Raw genomic sequence first — 20,162 nt, 5'->3', positions numbered from 1 at the left:
TTTGCATGCCTCCAGCTTTACAGTGCTGATGTGACAAAAAGTGTATGAATCATTAGGGCAATTACTTTTACTGGCATGTTTAATACAGATATTGGGAGCAGGAGTGCAAAGGCCATGTTAGTAGTGCGTGACATCTTGCTATTCTTCAGATGATCTTTAGCTTCCAGTCCAGCTTTTCCCATAACTGGTAATTATTTAGAAGAGGTACTTCCCTAATGGAATACCCTGTATCCCAAATACTGTAGGTCCTCAGAGGAGTGTTATACTCCTTAGATACATAGCTTGCACACTTCAAGAGGTGATCCTATCAGATGACAGGGACTGTGGTATGCACATTATGGTGTGTCATGAAAAAAGAAGGCGACAAATGGATTCCAGGGAATGTGAGGTTTCTTGATGGGTAAATATGGCAGAAGGTTGAGTTTCTCAGGTGGGTGCAGGGCTCTGAGGCTGCAAAGTGTGAGTCTTCGTACGTCCTTGGGGAATGGTCAGGGCTGGCGTTGCCAGAAACTGAGATCACCAGTGTGCTTTATCAGTAGGTCCACGTGCTCATGACCACAATAATGTAGCGATGGGGTGGGAAACAGGAACAAGTACAGTGGGGCCTGTGCCTAAACTCAACGGCTGCAAAGCATTGTGAGAAATGCCATTTGGGGTCACTGCACTGAGGAGAATGGAGAGGCTGAGGTGTGGAAGAGATGAGAATGGAGTCACGTGTGTCTATGGCTGTGCCGAGAAAGCCACCTGCGAGTCCTTATGACTGCATGGTCTGCATAAGACATGTTCCTCAGCCAGGAGTGACAGAAGAGTGAATTTGGTGTATCAGAAAGCGGTGTGCGTTTGCGAAATTGGAAGTAGGACTTGCTGAAGCCAGAGGCCTTTCCTAGGCCTTCCTGAGAGCTGTTCTCTGCTTGCTGGAATACCCTTGATCCGTGACAAGGGAGTTCCGGTTGTGGATGGAATAAGAACTGTTTCCCTCTTTGCCTCTTTGTCAAATGTGGGGAACCACCCTGGTGCTCATACAAAATATGTTCTGCTCTCTCTTAAATGGAGACTCAGTATCATTTGTTTGCAGATTACAGCCTATTCGTAGGCCAGACAAGTATGGGCGAAGGGCTAGAAGCCTCACTAGAGCACGGCAGGTTAGAGAGCCGTTGTCATCATTATGGCAGGACATCTACTAGGGGAAGTTAAATGCTTTGATGGTGAATCCCTTCAGGGCATCAGACACTCCCTGCAGGCTGACAGACTGTAGATTAGGTCTCAGCCTTGAAAGCGAGTTACTTTACGGAGGAGATGTGCTCTAGCTTTGCATCAGTTACAGTCTGTGCAGGCTGTGGGAATGGAGTGACGGTTCTACCACTTTAGGGAGGGTGCAAACATTGAGAAAGCCCTTGAGCATTCTTGCATCACCTTCCCACGATACCACCTTCGGTGCAAACGACAGAAACCGCAGCTCTGACTTACCGAAGCCGATCCCAGAGAAGACGACTGATGGCTTCCCCGAGGCCACGGTCTGTGACAGCACGGGCTGGCACACGGTAACGCCTGGAGGCTGCTACGGAGCAGCTCTTGGATGATGAGCTCCCTTGGGGAGAGCGCGGCCGCAGCATGGAGCTTTCGCGGGGCCCTGGGCTGCTGCGGGCGAGCTGCAGTGGCGGCGCGGGGACTCCGGGTGCCGCTGTTGCCCGATGCTGCGCCGCAGCCGCAGCCAGAGCCGCAGCCAGAGCCGCAGCCGGAGCCGGAGCCGCCGCAGCCTCCCGCGCGGCGGCTGCTCGCTCGCACAGCGCCGGGCGGGCGGGGACCGGCACAGGCAGAAACACCCGCTGGGAGGGCGAGAACGACCGAGCGGCCGGCGGGAGAGGCGGCGAGCGGTGGACAAGACGATTCTCGTCTCCCCTGCAATTCTTACCTTGCTAGAGGACATTTTGCGAGTAGACAGCGCAGGCGGGGTGCAGGACTCTCCGCGGAGAGAAAGGAGAGCACGAAGCAGATTGGCGGAGATCAGCAGCGGCCGAGGCGGCCCCGGGATCGCCGCCCCGCGCTGCGGTGCCCGCGAGTGCCGGACGGGCACGGAAGGAACGGAAGGGGCGGGAGGACGGAGCGCAGCGCGGACTGCTGAAAATGGAAAGCCGGCACAGCGAAAGGCAAAGCTCGATGGGAGCCGGGGCAGTGCTGCTGTGCGCTTGGCTGCTGTCGTCGGGCTGCCGGGCGGCGCCGGAGCGGCTGCGCTACGCGATTGCCGAGGAAACGGGCAGCGGCTCCGTGGTGGGGCCGCTGGCGCGGGACCTGGGGCTCAGCCCGGCAGAGCTGCCGGCACGGCAGCTGCGGATCAGCTCGGAGAAGCACTACTTCGCCGTGAGCGCGGAGAACGGGCACCTGTACGTGAGCGAGAGGCTGGACCGGGAGGAGATGTGCGGCGACTCTGCGTCCTGCTCGGTCAGCTTCGAGGCGGTGGTGCAGAACCCGCTCAACGTTTTCCACGTCGACGTGGCCATCCAGGACATCAACGACAACTCGCCGGTCTTCAGCAAGGCTGCTCTCGATCTGGAGATCGGTGAATGGACTGTTCCGGGTGCGCGATTTCCGCTGGAGATGGCGCAAGATCCGGATGTAGGAAGCAACTCGCTGCTCAGCTACCAGCTCACTCAAAACCCGTCCTTCTCCCTGGCAGTGACGGAGAGCCCGGATGGAAGCCGGCAGCCCGAGCTGGTGCTAGAAGCAGCTTTGGATCGCGAGAAGCAGAGCTCCTTTCAGATGGTGCTGACGGCGGTGGACGGCGGGGCTCCAGCGAGGTCGGGGACTGTGCAGCTTCGCATCAGCGTGACAGACCTCAATGACAACGCGCCCGTGTTCAGCAAAAGCGCCTACGAGGCGCGAGTGCGGGAGAACCTGCCGGCGGGGTCGCTGGTGCTGCAGGTGCGAGCCACGGATGCGGACGCGGGCTCCAACGGCCGAGTGTCGTACGGCTTCAGCAACGTGCCGGAGGCTGTCCGCGCTGTCTTCAGCATAGACAGCGACAGCGGCGCCATCCGAAATGAAGGGACTCTGGATTTCGAGGAGAGGCATGAGTACACGTTCGGAGTGGAAGCGAGGGACGGCGGCGGGCTCCGCGGTCACTGCAAGGTGCACGTAGAGATCACAGACGAGAACGACAACGCGCCCGAGATCACGACGTTGTCGGTGTCGAGCCCGGTGCCCGAGGACTCGCCGCCCGGCACCGTCGTGGCGCTCCTCAAGGTGCGAGACCGGGACTCTGGCGACAACGGGAAGGTGCGGTGCGAGCTGGAGGGCGAGTCGCCGTTCGCGATCGTGGCGTCGTCGGGCAGCTCCTACAAGGTGGTGACGGCGAGCGCGCTGGACAGGGAGCGGGCGGCCGAGCACAACGTGACGGTGCTCGCCAGCGACCGGGGCAGCCCGGCGCTCTGCAGCCGCGCGGCGCTGGCGCTGGCCGTGTCGGACGTGAACGACAACGCGCCGGTGTTCGAGGAAGCCGCCTACAGCGCCTACGTGGCGGAGAACAACGCGGCGGGCGCGGCGGTGCTGCGCGTGCGCGCGCGGGACGCGGACGCGGGCGCCAACGGGCGCGTGAGCTACTGGCTGGTGGGCGGCAGCGCGGGCGAGGCGGCGGCGGCGGCGCCCTACGTGTCGGTGGAGGCGCGGAGCGGCGCGCTGTACGCGCAGCGCTCCTTCGACTACGAGCAGTGCCGCGAGTTCGCCGTGGAGGTGAGGGCGCAGGACGGCGGGTCGCCGGCGCGGAGCTCGACGGCGACGGTGCGCGTCTTCGTGGTGGACCTCAACGACAACGCGCCGCAGGTGCTGTGGCCGGCGCCGGCGTCCTCGTCGTCGTCGGCGGCGGCGGGGAGCCCGGTCGCGGGCCCGTTCGAGGTGGTGCCGCGGTCGGCCGAGGCCGGCTACCTGGTGGCCAAGGTGGTGGCGGTGGACGCGGACTCGGGGCGCAACGCGTGGCTGTCGTACGAGCTGGTGCAGGCGACGGAGCCGGCGCTGTTCGGGCTGGGGCTGCACAGCGGCGAGGTGCGCACGGCGCGGGCCGTGTCGGAGCGCGACGCGGCGAGGCAGCGCCTGGTGGTGGCGGTGAAGGACCACGGGCAGCCGGCGCTGTCGGCCACGGCCACGCTGCACGTGGTGCTGGCCGAGAGCTTGCAGGAGGCGCTGCCGGCGCTGAGCGAGCGGGCGGCGGGCGGCGAGTCGCCGGCGGATTTGCAGTTCTACCTGGTGCTGGCGCTGGCGCTGCTCTCCGCCTTGTTCGTGCTGAGCGTGGCGCTGGCCGTGGCGGCGCGGGTGCGCCGCGCCGGGCCGCCCGCCGTGCTGCGCTGCCTGGGCGCCGAGCGGCTCTCCGTGGCCGGCGCCGCCTTCCCGGCCGACTTCTGCGAGGGCACCTTGCCCTACTCCTACAACCTGTGCGTGGCCCCGGGCCGCGCCGTGGCGGAGTGCGCTTTGCTGCCGGCCCCGCTCGCCAGCCGGGCCGTCGAGGATCTTCTCAGCGGGGACCCGCCCGGGATGCTGACGCCGAGCAGCAGCCGTGCCCCGGCGGAGCCGCCGCCGGACCCCGACGCAGTGCAGGTCTGTAAGCCGACCCAGCCGTCTTCTCGCACCCTTCCTTCTCTTCTCACCAAATCTCTTTGTGCGTGTGCGTGTGCGTGTGCGTGTGTGTGCGCGCGTGTGTGTGCGCGCGGCACCGGGTGGCGGCGGGGGCTTCTGTCGTTTGCACTTGTGTGCTGTAATGAGAAGGGATGAGCCCTTGTTTCGTGACTAAGAGCAGGAACTGAAACACGGCGCCCGTGGGGTCATCAGCGTACACGCGCGTGGGCTCACTTGGGAGGTCGTGGCCGGGAGAGTAGTGCTGTTTGAAGCGGTATGCGTCAGTAACGGTGAATGCGGACCCCCACTGTATGTATTCTGAGGTCTCCTGATTCTGCTTGTGGGGAGTGGGCGAATGTGAGTGACATCTGAGGACGAGGCGGGTTGTTTTGTTTCCTCATTTTCCCCGCGTGGTGAGCGCATCGAGGCCGGGTGTGCTCACGCCGCTGAATGCGTGGGGTGTGGAGAGGGTGGGCGGGAGGGGCGGCCTGTGTGTGCGGCGTGTGGGTGTGCGACGCCTGATCCCCAAGTCGCTGCCTGCCCTGCCAGGTTCTGGAGGAAGGCTGCTCCGCAAACGATAGCACTCGTGGGACCGTCGCTTTGGCCGGGCCTGATTGCCCTGCGTGATTCGGGATGAGTGCTCTGATACGTCCCTTTGAGCCCTCATCTCCTGCTCGTTTTCGTCTCCTGCTTTCTTCAGCGGCCTCGCCTCGGCAGGATGAGCGCTGTCATGTGTTGTGGTTTTGGGGTGTTCTTGTCGAAGCGGCCGCTTTAGAGCAGAGTGGCTGCGTGAGGGGCAGAACCGTGTGCCTGGGAGTGAGGTCGTTGGTCTTTTCCCTCCCACCTTGGGTTTGTAAGGCTATAGTAGAATCGGGTGGAAGAATGAGCGGGATTTCCTCCTGTAGGTGCCACCGTTGTTTGGGACGAGGGATTACCCGTTATTTTGTTCTAGGCTGAATTGCGCTTTGGGCCTCGTATTCCTCATTTCTGCAGACTGCTGAAAGAGCTGGAAATGCGGGTCTGGGTGGGGATGGAAGTGTGATGGGGGTACCAGAGCATACGGAACAGGAAAAATGGAGTGGGGGGGAGGGCTGTGCTCTGCGCGAAAACCGTGGGTCAGATAAGAGAAAAAAAAAAGGCAGTATAATCGGATGGTTGAATGCATTCCCCGAATCAGTCGCGTGGCTCATTCTGCTGTTCGGATGGGGGGTCTTTATTTCCTTTTTTTCTTCCTCGAAGATGCTTTTTTGACACTGTCACTGGTTTTCTTCACTGTGTGAAGCTGTCCTCTTTTGTGGCCATTCCAGGGAGGCTAACCCACTCCCCCTTCTGACAGAGGGCAGTGGCTTGTCAGAGTCGCTGGGTAGCAAACATGTGGGCTTCCAGTGGAACTCCTGCAGACCCTGTATTGTCTTTCTGAAGAGCCCGAGTGCTGGGCCGGAGAATACTAGAATGCATCACGGCGTCGCTGAAGGCAAAGGGAGAAAGCTCCTTCCTTCCTCCCTCCACGTCTCCCTGATGTTGGAGGTGAAACGTAGTGCGTCGCAAGGTGCCGACCACTGGGCAGAAGCGCTTCTTGCCGTAGCGGGCAGCAAGCACTCAACGTAGCCCTGTTTCTCCTTGGGGAGACGGGCGCTAGTCCTGTGTCACTAGGTGAGCATTCAGGAAAACCTGAAGCGTCAATGAAAGCAGCTTTTTGAAATGCCCCACACAAGCCAAGCGTGTCTGGACGCCCAGCTGGGCAGTAGGACTGACGGTCAGAACAACGGTCAGCTGGAAATACGGACACACGGAGACAAAGAAACCCCAGGCTAAGGCTGTGTAGTGTGTACTTAGGTAAAGGCTTATCACATGATGGAAAAAAACACCGTTGTTTTTTTTGACGCGGTGTACAAGCAAAAAGAGAATCGCTTATGAAGAAGAAGAAGAAGAAAAAAGCCAAACTGTTGTGTTTTCTTGGTCAGTCTGATATGTGAGTCAAAAACTTCTCTTTGCAGTCCTGCAATTGCCGGCCGAGGCTGCGGGCGCCGCTGTTCACCAGGCGGGAGCGGAGCGCGGTGAGATGCAGCCGCCCCGCCCGCCGTAACACGGCTCGGGGAGAGATCCGGCCTGAGCCGCAAGGCAGGAGGCAGGACCCTCCCGGCAGGAGTCGGCGCCGCTGAGCTCTCGCCTCGGCGCCGGCCGTGCCGGACCCGCGCCGCACGGTGCAGGCGGGGGAGCGGAGCGGCGGCGGCGGCGCGTCCCGGTCGGCAGGGCAATGAGCGGGGCGCCAAGACGCTGGGGCCGGAGAGGGCGAGCGCTGCTGTGGTGCGCCTTGGTGGCGGCGTGGGAGCTGGCGTGGGGGCAGCTGCGCTACTCGGTGCCCGAGGAGCTGCAGAAGGGCTCCTTCGTGGGCGACGTGGCCAAGGACCTGGGGCTGGAGCTGGCGGCGCTCCGCCACCGCGGCGCCCATGTCGTTTCCGAAGGTAGGAGGCAATATTTTGCTCTGCATGAGAAGACCGGGCATTTAGTGACGGCGGAACGGATAGACAGAGAGCAGGTCTGCCGGCTGGTGGAGAAATGCGTGCTGCGCTGTGAGGTGATAGTGGAGGGCGAAATGAAGGTTTATGCAATCGAAGTGGAAGTCAGAGACATTAACGACAACGCGCCCGTTTTCAAGGAAGTGCAGCTGGAGGAGAAAATGAGCGAGACAACAGCGCCGGGGTCGCGGTTTCCCCTGGCTGAGGCTCATGACCCGGACAGCGGGAGCAATTCCCTGCAGCGCTACGAGCTGAGCGGCGACGAGCACTTCGGTCTGGATGTGCAAACGGGACCCGATGGGGAGAAACACCCCGAGCTGGTGCTGGCGAAGGCGCTGGACCGGGAGGAAGGCGCGTTTCACGAGCTGGTGCTGAGGGCGCTGGACGGCGGGGAGCCGGCGCGGACGGGCACGGCGCGGATCCGCGTGGTCGTGCTGGACGCGAACGACAACGCGCCGGTGTTCAGCCAGGCGCTGTACACGGTGCGCGTGCGGGAGGACGTGCCCGTGGGCTCCACCCTGCTCACCGTCAGAGCCACCGATGCCGACGCCGGGCTCAACGGAGAGGTGAAGTACTCACTGAAGAAAAGCACGGACATTGCATCGGAAATATTCCAGCTGGACACGGAAACGGGAGCGATCACCCTGGTGAGGAGCCTGGACTTCGAGGAAGGCGACTCGTACGAGCTGGGGGTGCAGGCAAAGGATGGCGGGGGCCTTTTCGACACGGCGAAAGTCGTGATCGCTGTGACCGACGTGAACGACAACGCGCCCGAGATCTCCGTGCGGTCGCTGCTGAGCGCGGTGTCGGAGGACTCTCCCGCCGGGACGGTGGTGGCCCTGCTGCACGTGCAGGACAGGGACTCGGGAGCGAACGGGGAGGTGAGGTGCTCGCTGGGCGCGGGTCTGCCGTTCCGGCTGCGGAGCTCGCTGGGCAGCTACTACAGCGTGGTGACGGCGAGGCAGCTGGACCGCGAGGAGGTGCCGGAGTACAACGTGACGGTGCGGGCGACGGACGGCGGGTCGCCGGCGCTGTGGAGCAGCGCGGTGCTGCCGCTGCGGGTGCTGGACGTGAACGACAACGCGCCGGTGTTCGCGGAGGCGCGCTACAGCGCCTGGCTGCCCGAGAACAACGCCAAGGGCGCGCTGGTGCTGACGGTGCGCGCGGCGGACGCGGACTGGGGGCAGAACGCGCGCGTGCGGTACCGGCTGTGCGAGGCGCAGGTGCGGGGCGCGCCGCTCTCGTCGTACGTGTCGGTGCACGCGGAGACGGGCGCGCTGTACGCGCTGCGCTCCTTCGACTACGAGGAGGTGCGCGAGGTGGGGCTGTGGGTGCGGGCGGAGGACGGCGGCGCGCCGGCGCTGAGCAGCAACGTGTCGGTGCGGCTCTTCATCGTGGACGAGAACGACAACGCGCCGCAGGTGCTGTACCCGCCGGCGGCGCCGGGCGCGGGCTGGACGGGCGTGGAGCTGGCGCCGCGCTCGGCGGAGCCCGGCGCGCTGGTGGCCAAGGTGGTGGCGGTGGACGCGGACTCGGGGCAGAACGCCTGGCTGTCCTACGAGCTGGCCAAGGCCACGGAGCCGGGGCTCTTCCGCGTGGGGCTGCACAGCGGCGAGGTGCGCACGGCGCGGTTGCCGCTGGCGCGCGACGCGCTGCGGCAGAGCCTGCTGGTGGTGGTGAAGGACCACGGGCAGCCGGCGCTGTCGGCCACGGCCACGCTGACCGTGGTGCTGGCCGAGAGCGTGGCCGAGCTGCTGGCGGACCTGGGCGGCGCGGCGGCGCCGGGCGAGCCCGGCGGCAGCCTCACGCGCTGGCTCGTGGTGGCCGTGGCGGCCGTGTGCTGCCTCTTCCTCGCCTTCCTGCTGGCGCTGCTGGCGCTGCGCCTGCGCCGCTGGCGCCGCTCCCGGCTGCTGGCCGCGGGCAGCGGCGCCTTGCGCGCCGTCCCGGCCTCGCACTTCGTGGGCATCGACGGCGTCCGCGCCTTCCTGCACTCCTACTCGCACGACGTCTCGCTCACGGCCGACTCGCGCAAGAGCCAGCTCCGCTGTCCGGCCGGCAGCTGCTCCGACACGCTGCCGGCCGCGCCGCCGCCCGACAAAGGCGCGCCGCTGCTGCCCGAAGAGCCCTCGAGCGCCCGCGGCGACAGCGGAGACGCCCTGCTGGTGAGTCCATCCAGCGAGACCCTTACGCTCCTTTTAAGCTTCGCTGTGCTGCTGCTGCGCGCTTCTCCGGCCGTGCTCTGTGTTACCCCTACACAGCCCTAGCTCTGAGTAGAGGCCAATCAGGCAAAGATGCACGCACCCAATATATCGGTGTTTCTCTCTTGTTCCTGCGAGCTGACCGCTGCATTACTGTGGCAGCGTTAGGGTTGGCATGGAGTGTGGGATGTGTGTGCGTGCTTTTGTTTTGAATTGCCTGCTCCTCGGGCTGGGTATTTGAATCTTCTTGCCGCTATAATTTGCTTTTGCAGCTCTACAGGTGGTGCGCAACTGTCAGAAACGTAAACTCTTTTCTTTTTTTTTTTTGATGTATTTTCTTCGTGATCGGCTTGTTCTTTGCAATTTGTAGAAAGCCTGTCAGTCGGTCGCTGATGTTATCACCCTCCTCTTACAACACGCCCTTTTCATCTGCTACTAACTCTTTCAAACGGATGTAATCAGTAGGCGCGTAATGGAATCACAAGCATTTAGGCAGCGCGAGATTCTGTGTAAAGATGTGCTGCCTACGGGTAGGTGACCCTGCTGGGTGTCTTAGTCGGTCTGAAGTAGAGTGTGAGCATTTGCTGGTGAGGAAGACCTTGGTGAGGAGGAAGAGCGTGTTCACAGAGAGACTTTCTGTCCCTTCGTGGCAGAACGAGGTGAGCCTTTGTTCCCAGAGAGTAGGAGGTTTCTTTGCTGATGAGCACGCAGGCTTCCGACGAGGTGCACGCCAGGGCGCATGTGTCCCTGTTGCAGCCAAATGTCGCCTTGTCTTCAGAGAGATATAAGTTCAAAAAGAGCCTATATGAGGCCGCGTTGCTGGGTCATCACTTGGACCTTTGTTGTACTATGTTTATTCAGGCTGAAGAATTCTGTTTGTGTAGCCATAGGGCTGGCTGAAAAGTTGTCTGAATTCTAATTCTAAGTGAATAGAAGATGGGTGGAAACGTTGGTCTTAGTTGTTATATTCCATCCACAGCTGCAGTTTCATCCAGTCTTATTTATTGTTGTGTGACTGAGGAAATGTGGCTGTGGTCTATGCTGTGAGCTTTGTGAGGAGCCTCCTCAGTAGCTGTTACTTACTAGATACCTTTATTATATACCTCTTGCAAGTGACATAAACTAAAAATCATGCTATGATTCCTTCATTTCAGTAGGCTTCAAATTCTAGCCGCTAGGCCTCAAAGTGTGTGATAATGGTTTAAAGATGATATCTGCTGTAAATGTACGAGTGGAGGAGCAGTTTCCATAGATACCTTTAATGTTTTCAGCTGAAAACAGGCTGTGATGAACACATGTTTGCTTAGTATGTCACTGAACGCCATGCTCTCACCTATGGCCTATATACGGCCTAAGGTCAGATATTATCCGTGTTGCAAGTAAAGGGTTGTCAGGCAGTGCACTGAGGGTGGGAGGCTGAGTGAGAAAGTGCGGGAAATGTGGGTCAGCAGTGCAGCTGGCTAGGCAATATTTTGATTTCGTTGCCTTGTGCCAACGCCTGCGGCAGGTATGCTAAGACTCTGTTATGCCTGTCCTTGAAGGTGGTGACAATGCTCTGATGAATGTGTCTTCAGGCAATAACTTCGTATATACAAAGGTGCTGCTTGACTCCAATGCCTCCTAATTCCTGTGTGAAACTCATTTTCCCACCTGTATGGCCTTTTAACACCATGATGGAGAGTGTCATCACAGCTGCATGTAGGTTCCCCAGGCCTGGGCCACCTGCAAGCTTGGTTTGCTACATGTCTTCCTAGTTCACATTTACAGAGTGGGCTTTTGCTTTTGAACCTGTCAGCATTGTTTTGCAGCAAACGCTGAACTCCCCAGACAAGCTCGCAACCATCTGAAGACTGAATTCTTACATGTGAGGCAGATGAAGCAGAGAAGCTAAACCAGAATCTCTCATATACGCTGTTCTAGCCCCCATGAGACTTAGATTCTGGAGGAGATCTACAAGAAGACATTCACACTTCTGGCTTCCTAGGCACAGGAGGGCCGTATGGTACAAAGATCCATGCACACTGATGACAACTTGTGAAAACAGACCCCTCTTTATATAGCCCAAAGTAAGGATTTAGGGCCTAGCTTGCAACTTGAGGGCTCACTGACTTTCCAGATGCTCTGCGGGTGCCTTTTTAGGCAGAGTTGTGGCAAAACAGCTGTAAATTACACCCGTGAAATGATTGCCTCAAAGGAGTCGGTTGGAGGTTTCAGTAACATTAATAATCCAAAATGACAGAGAGGTCTGAGCTACTGCTTTGTGATAAAGAGTCTGTCGTTACTGCACACGCGTGTCACCTCTGATGCCCCTCTTTCAAGCTGGCCACACACTAACGTGGTATAGTCTGGTGCAGAGTGCTTCTGGCAAATACCAGCTACTTCTGGGCTGTTCTGCTCTCTTAGAGGCCTGCAGACACATGGCCTGCCTCTCGGTGTGCCATCCTGCATAGCCCAGGACTGGAACCAGGCCTTCTCCAATAGCAGAAGGAAGGTCACAGTTGCAGGCAGAAATAATTTCAGCTGAACATGATATCCTAAGGCTGGATAAGGCTGGGTAACAGGACTTTTGCCTAGAAGCTCCCCAAGGCAACAGGGTCTCAAGCACAACAGTGTGAAATCATTTTTCCTTGTAACTAAGGACATGCACGCCAGGGTGCATGTGTCCCTGTTGCAGCCAGATGTGGCCTTGGCTAAGGAGGGAAACAAGGGGCTGTATTGATTTGACTTTGCTTCTAGGTGCTGAGGACCACCATCATGCGGGGAAGGAGCTAGGAAAAGCAGTGACACTTGTGGCGTGTTCTGAGCCTGCCCATCGCTCTTGCCTCGGTGGTGGGGAAATGAGGCAGGAGGATCCTTTGTGGGGACAATGAATTTCCTGGCTGTGTCTGGGATCCACAGAGAAGAGCCATCAGCTGCAGGAGGGAGGGAGCTGAGCACGGAGATAGCACAGTCTTGTGGTGGCTCTAAAGCACTGTGATAAATCCCCATCGCATCACTGCGTGGAAGAGAAGTGAGAGGTTCAGGCGTGGCGTGGAGGGAAGCAGAGCCACCTGGGCCTTTCGCTGTGTTGGGTGTGTCTTCCACTTGTTGTTGTGTCAGCATGTTCGTCAGGTTAGATGTTAATGGGTGGGTAGTGACAGAAGGGTGAAGGTGATGTATCAGAATGCAGTGTGCGTTTTCCAAATCAGAGGTGCTGCTACCTCCTTCGGGAGACCGTTCCTAGGTGTGCCTGCATATTGCTGGTTGCCTGCTGGACTTCCCTGCTTTGGGAGAACACTGAGCTCCAAGCTGTGGATGGAGTAAGAGGCTGGAAGAGCGGCATGACTGCTTGCTAAGTTTCGAGGTGTGAAATGTATGTGCATACGAGAGAGGCACCACTTGACCTGAGTAGGGGATCACCGTTGTGCTCTTCCCAAGGTACTCTACCGGCTTGTGAGTGGAGATAAACAACTGTATGTTTATAGGCGGCAGCCTATCCTTAGGCCTTGGAAGTCTGGGCGAAGTGTGAGCGAGCAAGCTGGAGCATGGTTCCCAGTGGCATGTGGAGTCCTTGATGTCATTCCGAGAGGACAGAATGCCTTGTTATTTCTCAGGGGAACTGAAACCTTTGGGGCTGAATCTCATTGGACCTCTCAGGTCGGAGGCCATGCAGTTCAGTGAACACTGCCCCAGCTTAGAACTGTGCTCTAAAAAAAACCCCATATATATATATATATATATACACCTGTTGTTTATGGAAGATGCATGTTCCAGTTTTTCATCTCTTCTCGGTTTTGTAGGGTGGGAATCGAGCGATGGCTGTCCCCGTTCCCGGAAGTGGCCAACACTGAGAAAGAGCAGGAGAATTGCAGTGCATCTCTCCCATTTTCTTCAGGCCTTCAAGAGATACCGTTTCTGAGACCTTTTCTTTTTCTTTTTCTTTTTTTTCTTTTTTTTTTTTTTGGCGAAGGGTGGTGAGGGGTTGTGATTGACGGTCTGAAGTCTTCTGAACACTTGCCTCTCTGTGGGAATGCTGTCACGCTGGCATCCTCTGCATGCCTCCAGCTTTACAGTGTTCATGTGACCAATAATGTTTGAATGCCGTGTGTACTCTGGAACCTAATAGCACTGGTAGGCAACTTTTTTGGGATGACATCAGGGGCAAAAGTGGAAGTAGTGAGAACTCACTGAATGCTGTAATGATCTTGTCAAGAAGGCAATTACTTTCCCCATCACGTTCAGTATAGATATTGGGACCAGGAGCCCTTAGGCCGTGTCTGCAGTGCAAGACATCTTGTTTTTCCTCTCATGATCGTTAGCTTACCATACAGGTAGTGCTGTCATAATAATGTGTACTATGGATGATTAAGCTCTTTTCTGTTGGTGTTGTATTCAATAATGTTTTATTTTCCATTCTTCAGTCCACCCCACTCCTGGAATGTTCTGTGCTTTCTTGCTGCAAAATGTATGTTGCTGTTGTTCTGTCATCTTTAAACTAGTCCTTTCTCAAGTTTTTGCCTTTCTTCAAAGCTTTACTGAGCTTTCTTTTGTGGGAGTTTCCTTATTTTTGTTTCTACTAGTCCTTTACCTTACTTGAATTTGTACCTGGAATGTTGGTTTTAGTGGGCTGCAAGCACCTAAGTCAGCCGCTACCACAGAGCAGTAGATAATTGTTCCTCTTTACAATTCATGGAATAACACATTGGCAATTGGAGCACCCTGGGAGTAGGAAATACACGGGTCTATTTTTGCTTCTCATCTATGCTCTTATGTTTATTTGCTTATCCCGTTCACCAAGAGAAACATTTCTAAAAGGAGGATTTAAAAGGGATGTGTTCACTGTTCTAAAACTAGAACTTGTGATCTCCATAGTTCATGAAACTGGCAGCATATACTGATACTGCTGTTCTAGACAGTAATAGCTTGCCGTGTTCTCCCAAAGCACTGAGCCTCTGTCACTCCCAAAGGTGTATAAAATAATAGAGTATAACCAAGACTCGCCTCAGATAAACTGTTGTACATGGTGGATTCGCTGCTTCCTTTCCACAGTAGCTCATCTTCTGAAATACTTTGCTACTGTGGCTCGTCAGATCTCCTAAAAATAAAAGAGCTGGGGAAGTTAGCCCCCAGCACTAGCGGATGCTCTCAAAAGATATCAGAGGTAATCAATATACGCTGTACCATGTACCTTCCTGAACTTATTGTACTCGTTTGTGCCCCGGTGTACACACCCTGTGCGCTCCTTCACTGCTCCCTTGCACATTCCCCACCCAGACTCCTTTTCTTTACCAAAGTCGTTTGACCTCCCTTTCCCAGTGGATGAGAAAACTCGGGAAAGCCAAAGGTGAATCTCATATCCACAAAGCAGCGCCTCTCCGTTGCGCTCCCGGGTAGCTGACGGCGCCGTTTCAGGCCCCACTGCTGGATGCGGCTGGATGGGGCAGTGACGGGGGCGCCGCACACCCGTCGCCGCTGCAGTGGCGGCGTGGGGACTCCGGGTGCCGCTGTTGCCCGATGCTGCGCCGCAGCCGCAGCCAGAGCCGCAGCCAGAGCCGCAGCCGGAGCCGGAGCCGGAGCCGGAGCCGCCGCAGCCTCCCGCGCGGCGGCTGCTCGCTCGCACAGCGCCGGGCGGGCGGGGACCGGCACAGGCAGAAACACCCGCTGGGAGGGCGAGAACGACCGAGCGGCCGGCGGGAGAGGCAGCGAGCGGTGGACAAGACGATTCTCGTCTCCCCTGCAATTCTTACCTTGCTAGAGGACATTTTGCGAGTAGACAGCGCAGGCGGGGTGCAGGACTCTCCGCGGAGAGAAAGGAGAGCACGAAGCAGATTGGCGGAGATCAGCAGCGGCCGAGGCGGCCCCGGGATCGCCGCCCCGCGCTGCGGTGCCCGCGAGTGCCGGACGGGCACGGAAGGAAGGGAAGGGGCGGGAGGACGGAGCGCAGCGCGGACTGCTGAAAATGGAAAGCCGGCACAGCGAAAGGCAAAGCTCGATGGGAGCCGGGGCAGTGCTGCTGTGCGCTTGGCTGCTGTCGTCGGGCTGCCGGGCGGCGCCGGAGCGGCTGCGCTACGCGATTGCCGAGGAAACGGGCAGCGGCTCCGTGGTGGGGCCGCTGGCGCGGGACCTGGGGCTCAGCCCGGCAGAGCTGCCGGCACGGCAGCTGCGGATCAGCTCGGAGAAGCACTACTTCGCCGTGAGCGCGGAGAACGGGCACCTGTACGTGAGCGAGAGGCTGGACCGGGAGGAGATGTGCGGCGACTCTGCGTCCTGCTCGGTCAGCTTCGAGGCGGTGGTGCAGAACCCGCTCAACGTTTTCCACGTCGACGTGGCCATCCAGGACATCAACGACAACTCGCCGGTCTTCCTGCAAGAGAACATCCACTTCGAGATCAATGAGTTAACTTCTCCCGGCGCCCGGTTTCACTTGGGAAATGCCGTGGATGCGGACGTGGGCCGGAATTCCCTGCAGGGCTACGAGCTGGAGGCCAACGCCTACTTCGCGGTGGAAGTGAAGGAGAGCCAGGACGGCAGCAAGTTCGCGGAGCTGGTGCTGCGCCGCGCGCTGGACCGCGAGAGCGAGCAGAGCCTGCACCTGGTCCTGACGGCGGTGGATGGCGGCGAGCCGCCTCGCACCGGCACCGCCCAGCTCTGGGTTAACGTCACCGACGCCAACGACAACGCGCCCGTGTTCGCGCAGGACCGGTACCGGGCGAGACTGCGCGAGGACGCGCCGCCGGGCTCCTCCGTGCTGCATGTCTCCGCCTCCGACGGCGACGACGGCACCAACGCCCACATCACCTACAGCTTCGACAAAGTGCCAGCCAAGGTCCTTCGGCAATTCGGTCTGAACGCAGAGACCGGGATGATCACGCTGAAGGAGGCGCTGGACTTCGAAGACACGCGGGGCTACACGCTGCTGGTGGAGGCGAGGGACGGCGGTGGGCTGGTGGCGCACTGCAAAGTGGAGGTGGAGGTGCTGGACGTGAACGACAACGCGCCCGAGATCACGACGTTGTCGGTGTCGAGCCCGGTGCCCGAGGACTCGCCGCCCGGCACCGTCGTGGCGCTCCTCAAGGTGCGAGACCGGGACTCTGGCGACAACGGGAAGGTGCGGTGCGAGCTGGAGGGCGAGTCGCCGTTCGCGATCGTGGCGTCGTCGGGCAGCTCCTACAAGGTGGTGACGGCGAGCGCGCTGGACAGGGAGCGGGCGGCCGAGCACAACGTGACGGTGCTCGCCAGCGACCGGGGCAGCCCGGCGCTCTGCAGCCGCGCGGCGCTGGCGCTGGCCGTGTCGGACGTGAACGACAACGCGCCGGTGTTCGAGGAAGCCGCCTACAGCGCCTACGTGGCGGAGAACAACGCGGCGGGCGCGGCGGTGCTGCGCGTGCGCGCGCGGGACGCGGACGCGGGCGCCAACGGGCGCGTGAGCTACTGGCTGGTGGGCGGCAGCGCGGGCGAGGCGGCGGCGGCGGCGCCCTACGTGTCGGTGGAGGCGCGGAGCGGCGCGCTGTACGCGCAGCGCTCCTTCGACTACGAGCAGTGCCGCGAGTTCGCCGTGGAGGTGAGGGCGCAGGACGGCGGGTCGCCGGCGCGGAGCTCGACGGCGACGGTGCGCGTCTTCGTGGTGGACCTCAACGACAACGCGCCGCAGGTGCTGTGGCCGGCGCCGGCGTCCTCGTCGTCGTCGGCGGCGGCGGGGAGCCCGGTCGCGGGCCCGTTCGAGGTGGTGCCGCGGTCGGCCGAGGCCGGCTACCTGGTGGCCAAGGTGGTGGCGGTGGACGCGGACTCGGGGCGCAACGCGTGGCTGTCGTACGAGCTGGTGCAGGCGACGGAGCCGGCGCTGTTCGGGCTGGGGCTGCACAGCGGCGAGGTGCGCACGGCGCGGGCCGTGTCGGAGCGCGACGCGGCGAGGCAGCGCCTGGTGGTGGCGGTGAAGGACCACGGGCAGCCGGCGCTGTCGGCCACGGCCACGCTGCACGTGGTGCTGGCCGAGAGCTTGCAGGAGGCGCTGCCGGCGCTGAGCGACAGACACGCTGAATCCGAGTTGACGTCTGATTTAAATATCATTCTCGTAGTGGCGCTCGCTGTGGTTTCCTTGTTATTCGTTTTTACAGTCATTATGATTTTGTTTTTTAAATGCCGAAGGCCGAGGAGCCCTCCCGTCTTCATAACCTCCGACAAGGAACTGTATTCCAGCCTGGGCTCCAAAGCACCTTACACCTACTGTAGCAGCACGCTGCCTTTGCCCTATTCCTACGAAGTTTCTTCGGCCTCTGAGTCGGTCCAGAAAGACTTTACGTTTCTTAGACCAGGGGCGGCAGCACTGACGGACCGTCTCCTACTGGAGGACCCCGTCTCAAGGAGTCAGTCCGGAAAGGAAGGTCTGAGCCCAGACAGCTCAGCACAGGTGAGATATACCGTCCTCGGCCTCGCCAGTGAGCTTGTGCAGCCCTTCTCTTTTCCACTCTTACTCCACCTGGGAATGGCGGTCATTCGACATCGCCTCCCAGCTCACGGCTGAATAGCTCGGAGAGATTGTCTTGAATCTTTTCCTTTAGACTGCCTATCTTATCCGCGAACTTTCGCGGATAAACTTCCGCGAACTGCCCTTTAGAACCGACATGTGACGCTCGCGGTTGTGTTGGTAACGTTTCTGTCGCCAGTGAACGAGTTACTACGGGGGTGAGTTTTACCGGCGGGTGATCGTGTGAGCATTGAGGGGAGCGATGGGAAAAGGCTCTCGAGGGTCCGAAACTGAGACAGACCTTTCATCTTGTTCCAGTGATTCCTTCATTTCGTGTCTCAGACAGCTTAGTGAAGTAGATTTAAGATTTACCCCGGTCTGTTCACTTAGTGAGGGCTGCGACTCTGTGGTCCTTTCGTCCGTTTTCCCTTCCGGCTTGATTTTCTTCATGTCCTGTCCCCGTCGTGCACACCAGTGATTTAACATTCTCCTTCCGTCTTCCTTTCACCGGGGAGCCGGAGCTGGTGCCTGACTGTCGCTTAGAGCTTGGAGCTGAGCGGGAAGGTGGCTTGGGTCCACCGGTTGCTGCTGAGACTGACTCCTCTGGAGCCATGGTGGGTCTACGAATACTGTAAGAGTGAGTGACTCTGCCTGTGACTTCTCTTGAACTCGTGTTTGAAGGAATCCCAGTGTATAAACTGATGGCGCCCTTACTCTTAGCTACCACATATTTCCTCTTCTTTTCCTCTTGTCCGTCCAAATGGTGTTTTCAGGACCTCTGAGAGGTATCGCCTTGAATTTTCTGGCTTCCCATATAAGCGAATGGGGGATGATGTCCCCAGGTCATTCGAAATATAAGAGATGGGAATGTTTAATCTTCTGTGCCTTTACTGAGTGGAGAAATCCTTGCGTTGTACTCAGTACTCCACTTTTGGCTATCTTACTGCTCCTGCGAGTATTATGTAGACGAGTAATTGTCGTATGTGTACTCATATTAAGAGATACTTAAGAATTTCGATATACATGTTAGGAAGATAAATGGTTCTGTAAATAGAATTCAGGAAAGAGACAAGCGTATTAAGAAAGTACCAGGGGCTGGAAAAAAAAGTCAAAAATTTCAGATCTCGTTTCAGAGTAAATAAGTGAAGAGGCTTGAAGTTTTTTGAACTGTAGCTCGAAGGGAACTGTGGATTGTCTTCTGAGATCATATGTAAGAGAGAAAACTAACTGGAATTTTGTTGCGTAGAGGTTTATGAGAAAGAAACTTCATTTCATGATGGTGAGTCTGCAGATACGGTTTGTTATAAAGAAGGTCCAGAATGGATAGATTGACATAAGTGTTAGTCCTTACGGGCACAGTAGAGCTGTGGTGGATATTAACATATTTTTTCACGCACTTTTCTTGTGAGTTTTTAAATTCCTCCAGAACTTTTTTTTTTTTTTTTTAAGATTACTAATGTTGCATTTTAACGCTTTGAAGCATACACTTTTTCAAATTCTATGGACTGGTGATAAGAATGTACTAGTAGTAAGTACCGTTGATATGATTTAATTTTCACCATTGATTATTAGGTATGAAAGGAAATCTTTGAACAAGTAGAGATGAAAGACTGCACCGATCTGTGTTATATTGTTGACTTTATATAAGCGCTGAAATATTCTGCTTCTGAGTCTATCCCATGTGTTCACGGCAGTTAGCAGGACTGTGTAGGAGAACACGCCGTGTGTCCAGGATCGAGTTCCCTATTGCTTTGCCTGTGCTGTGTATCTCACATTGATAAGGGTGATTTGCAGCCGTTCTACGATGCTGTCAGTTGTGACAAGATGCGGGATAACAGATAATCAGCTGCAATATTTCCAGCGAAATTCTGCAGAACACGCTCCTCTGTCTTAGATAAACGAGCGAACACCTAGGTGCTGATTTCGAGTCAGTTTTCTTTCCTAGCCAACCCCTTTCGTTCGTTATTAAACTTATGATTATGGCAGAGCTCTTGGCGTTCCCGTGTCAGGTTTCCTTGTCCCCTTCCCTTTCCACGATTACAATTTTGCATCGTTTCGTGGATGACAGACACTAAACTCCGAAATTGCAGTAGTTTCATTCCTTTGTGCGTTTGTAACGTTGGAAAAGCGCTGTATCACAACTTGTTTTTGACAGCAACAACCCGAAACGTACGACAGGCAGCTCTGGAGTTGGCTGTTTCTCGCCCAGGCGCGCCCGGTGCCGTGATCCCGGGGCGCAGGAGCGGGATGAGCTTTTCCATGTGCCGGTGTGCCCCAGCTCCCACACCCAGTGATGCCAGCAGGTCCCAGGCTATGATTTCGTTGTGTCTGGGTCAGGGAAATAGGCATCGGGAACCAAACTGGGAGACGGCGAGAGCAGGAGAGAGAGACCAAGAATTA

General features: G+C 57.9%; 1 protein-coding gene across 3 annotated transcripts in view; it reads left to right on the top strand.

The window, feature by feature from the left end:
• LOC106488064 (protocadherin gamma-C5) overlaps positions 1-20,162 on the top strand; it is a 230,036-nt gene that overhangs the window by 166,337 nt on the left and 43,537 nt on the right. Inside the window, exon 1 of one of the 3 annotated variants that reach the window (XM_067304640.1) lies at positions 1,912-4,584. The exons of 1 other annotated variant lie outside the window; for it this stretch is intronic. In XM_067304640.1, the coding sequence (XP_067160741.1) occupies positions 2,125-4,584 (2,460 nt within the window). In that variant the 5' untranslated portion in view covers positions 1,912-2,124. Of the gene's footprint in view, positions 1-1,911; positions 4,585-6,747; positions 9,284-20,162 lie in introns of those variants that run through there. One more of the 3 variants, XM_067304643.1, reaches the window with a different exon arrangement.

The sequence above is a fragment of the Apteryx mantelli genome, chromosome 14, assembly GCF_036417845.1.
Source record: "Apteryx mantelli isolate bAptMan1 chromosome 14, bAptMan1.hap1, whole genome shotgun sequence".
NCBI lineage: Eukaryota > Metazoa > Chordata > Aves > Apterygiformes > Apterygidae > Apteryx > Apteryx mantelli.
The sequence above is the reverse complement of the archived record's forward strand: the minus strand, read 5'-3'. Positions and strand labels throughout refer to the sequence as shown.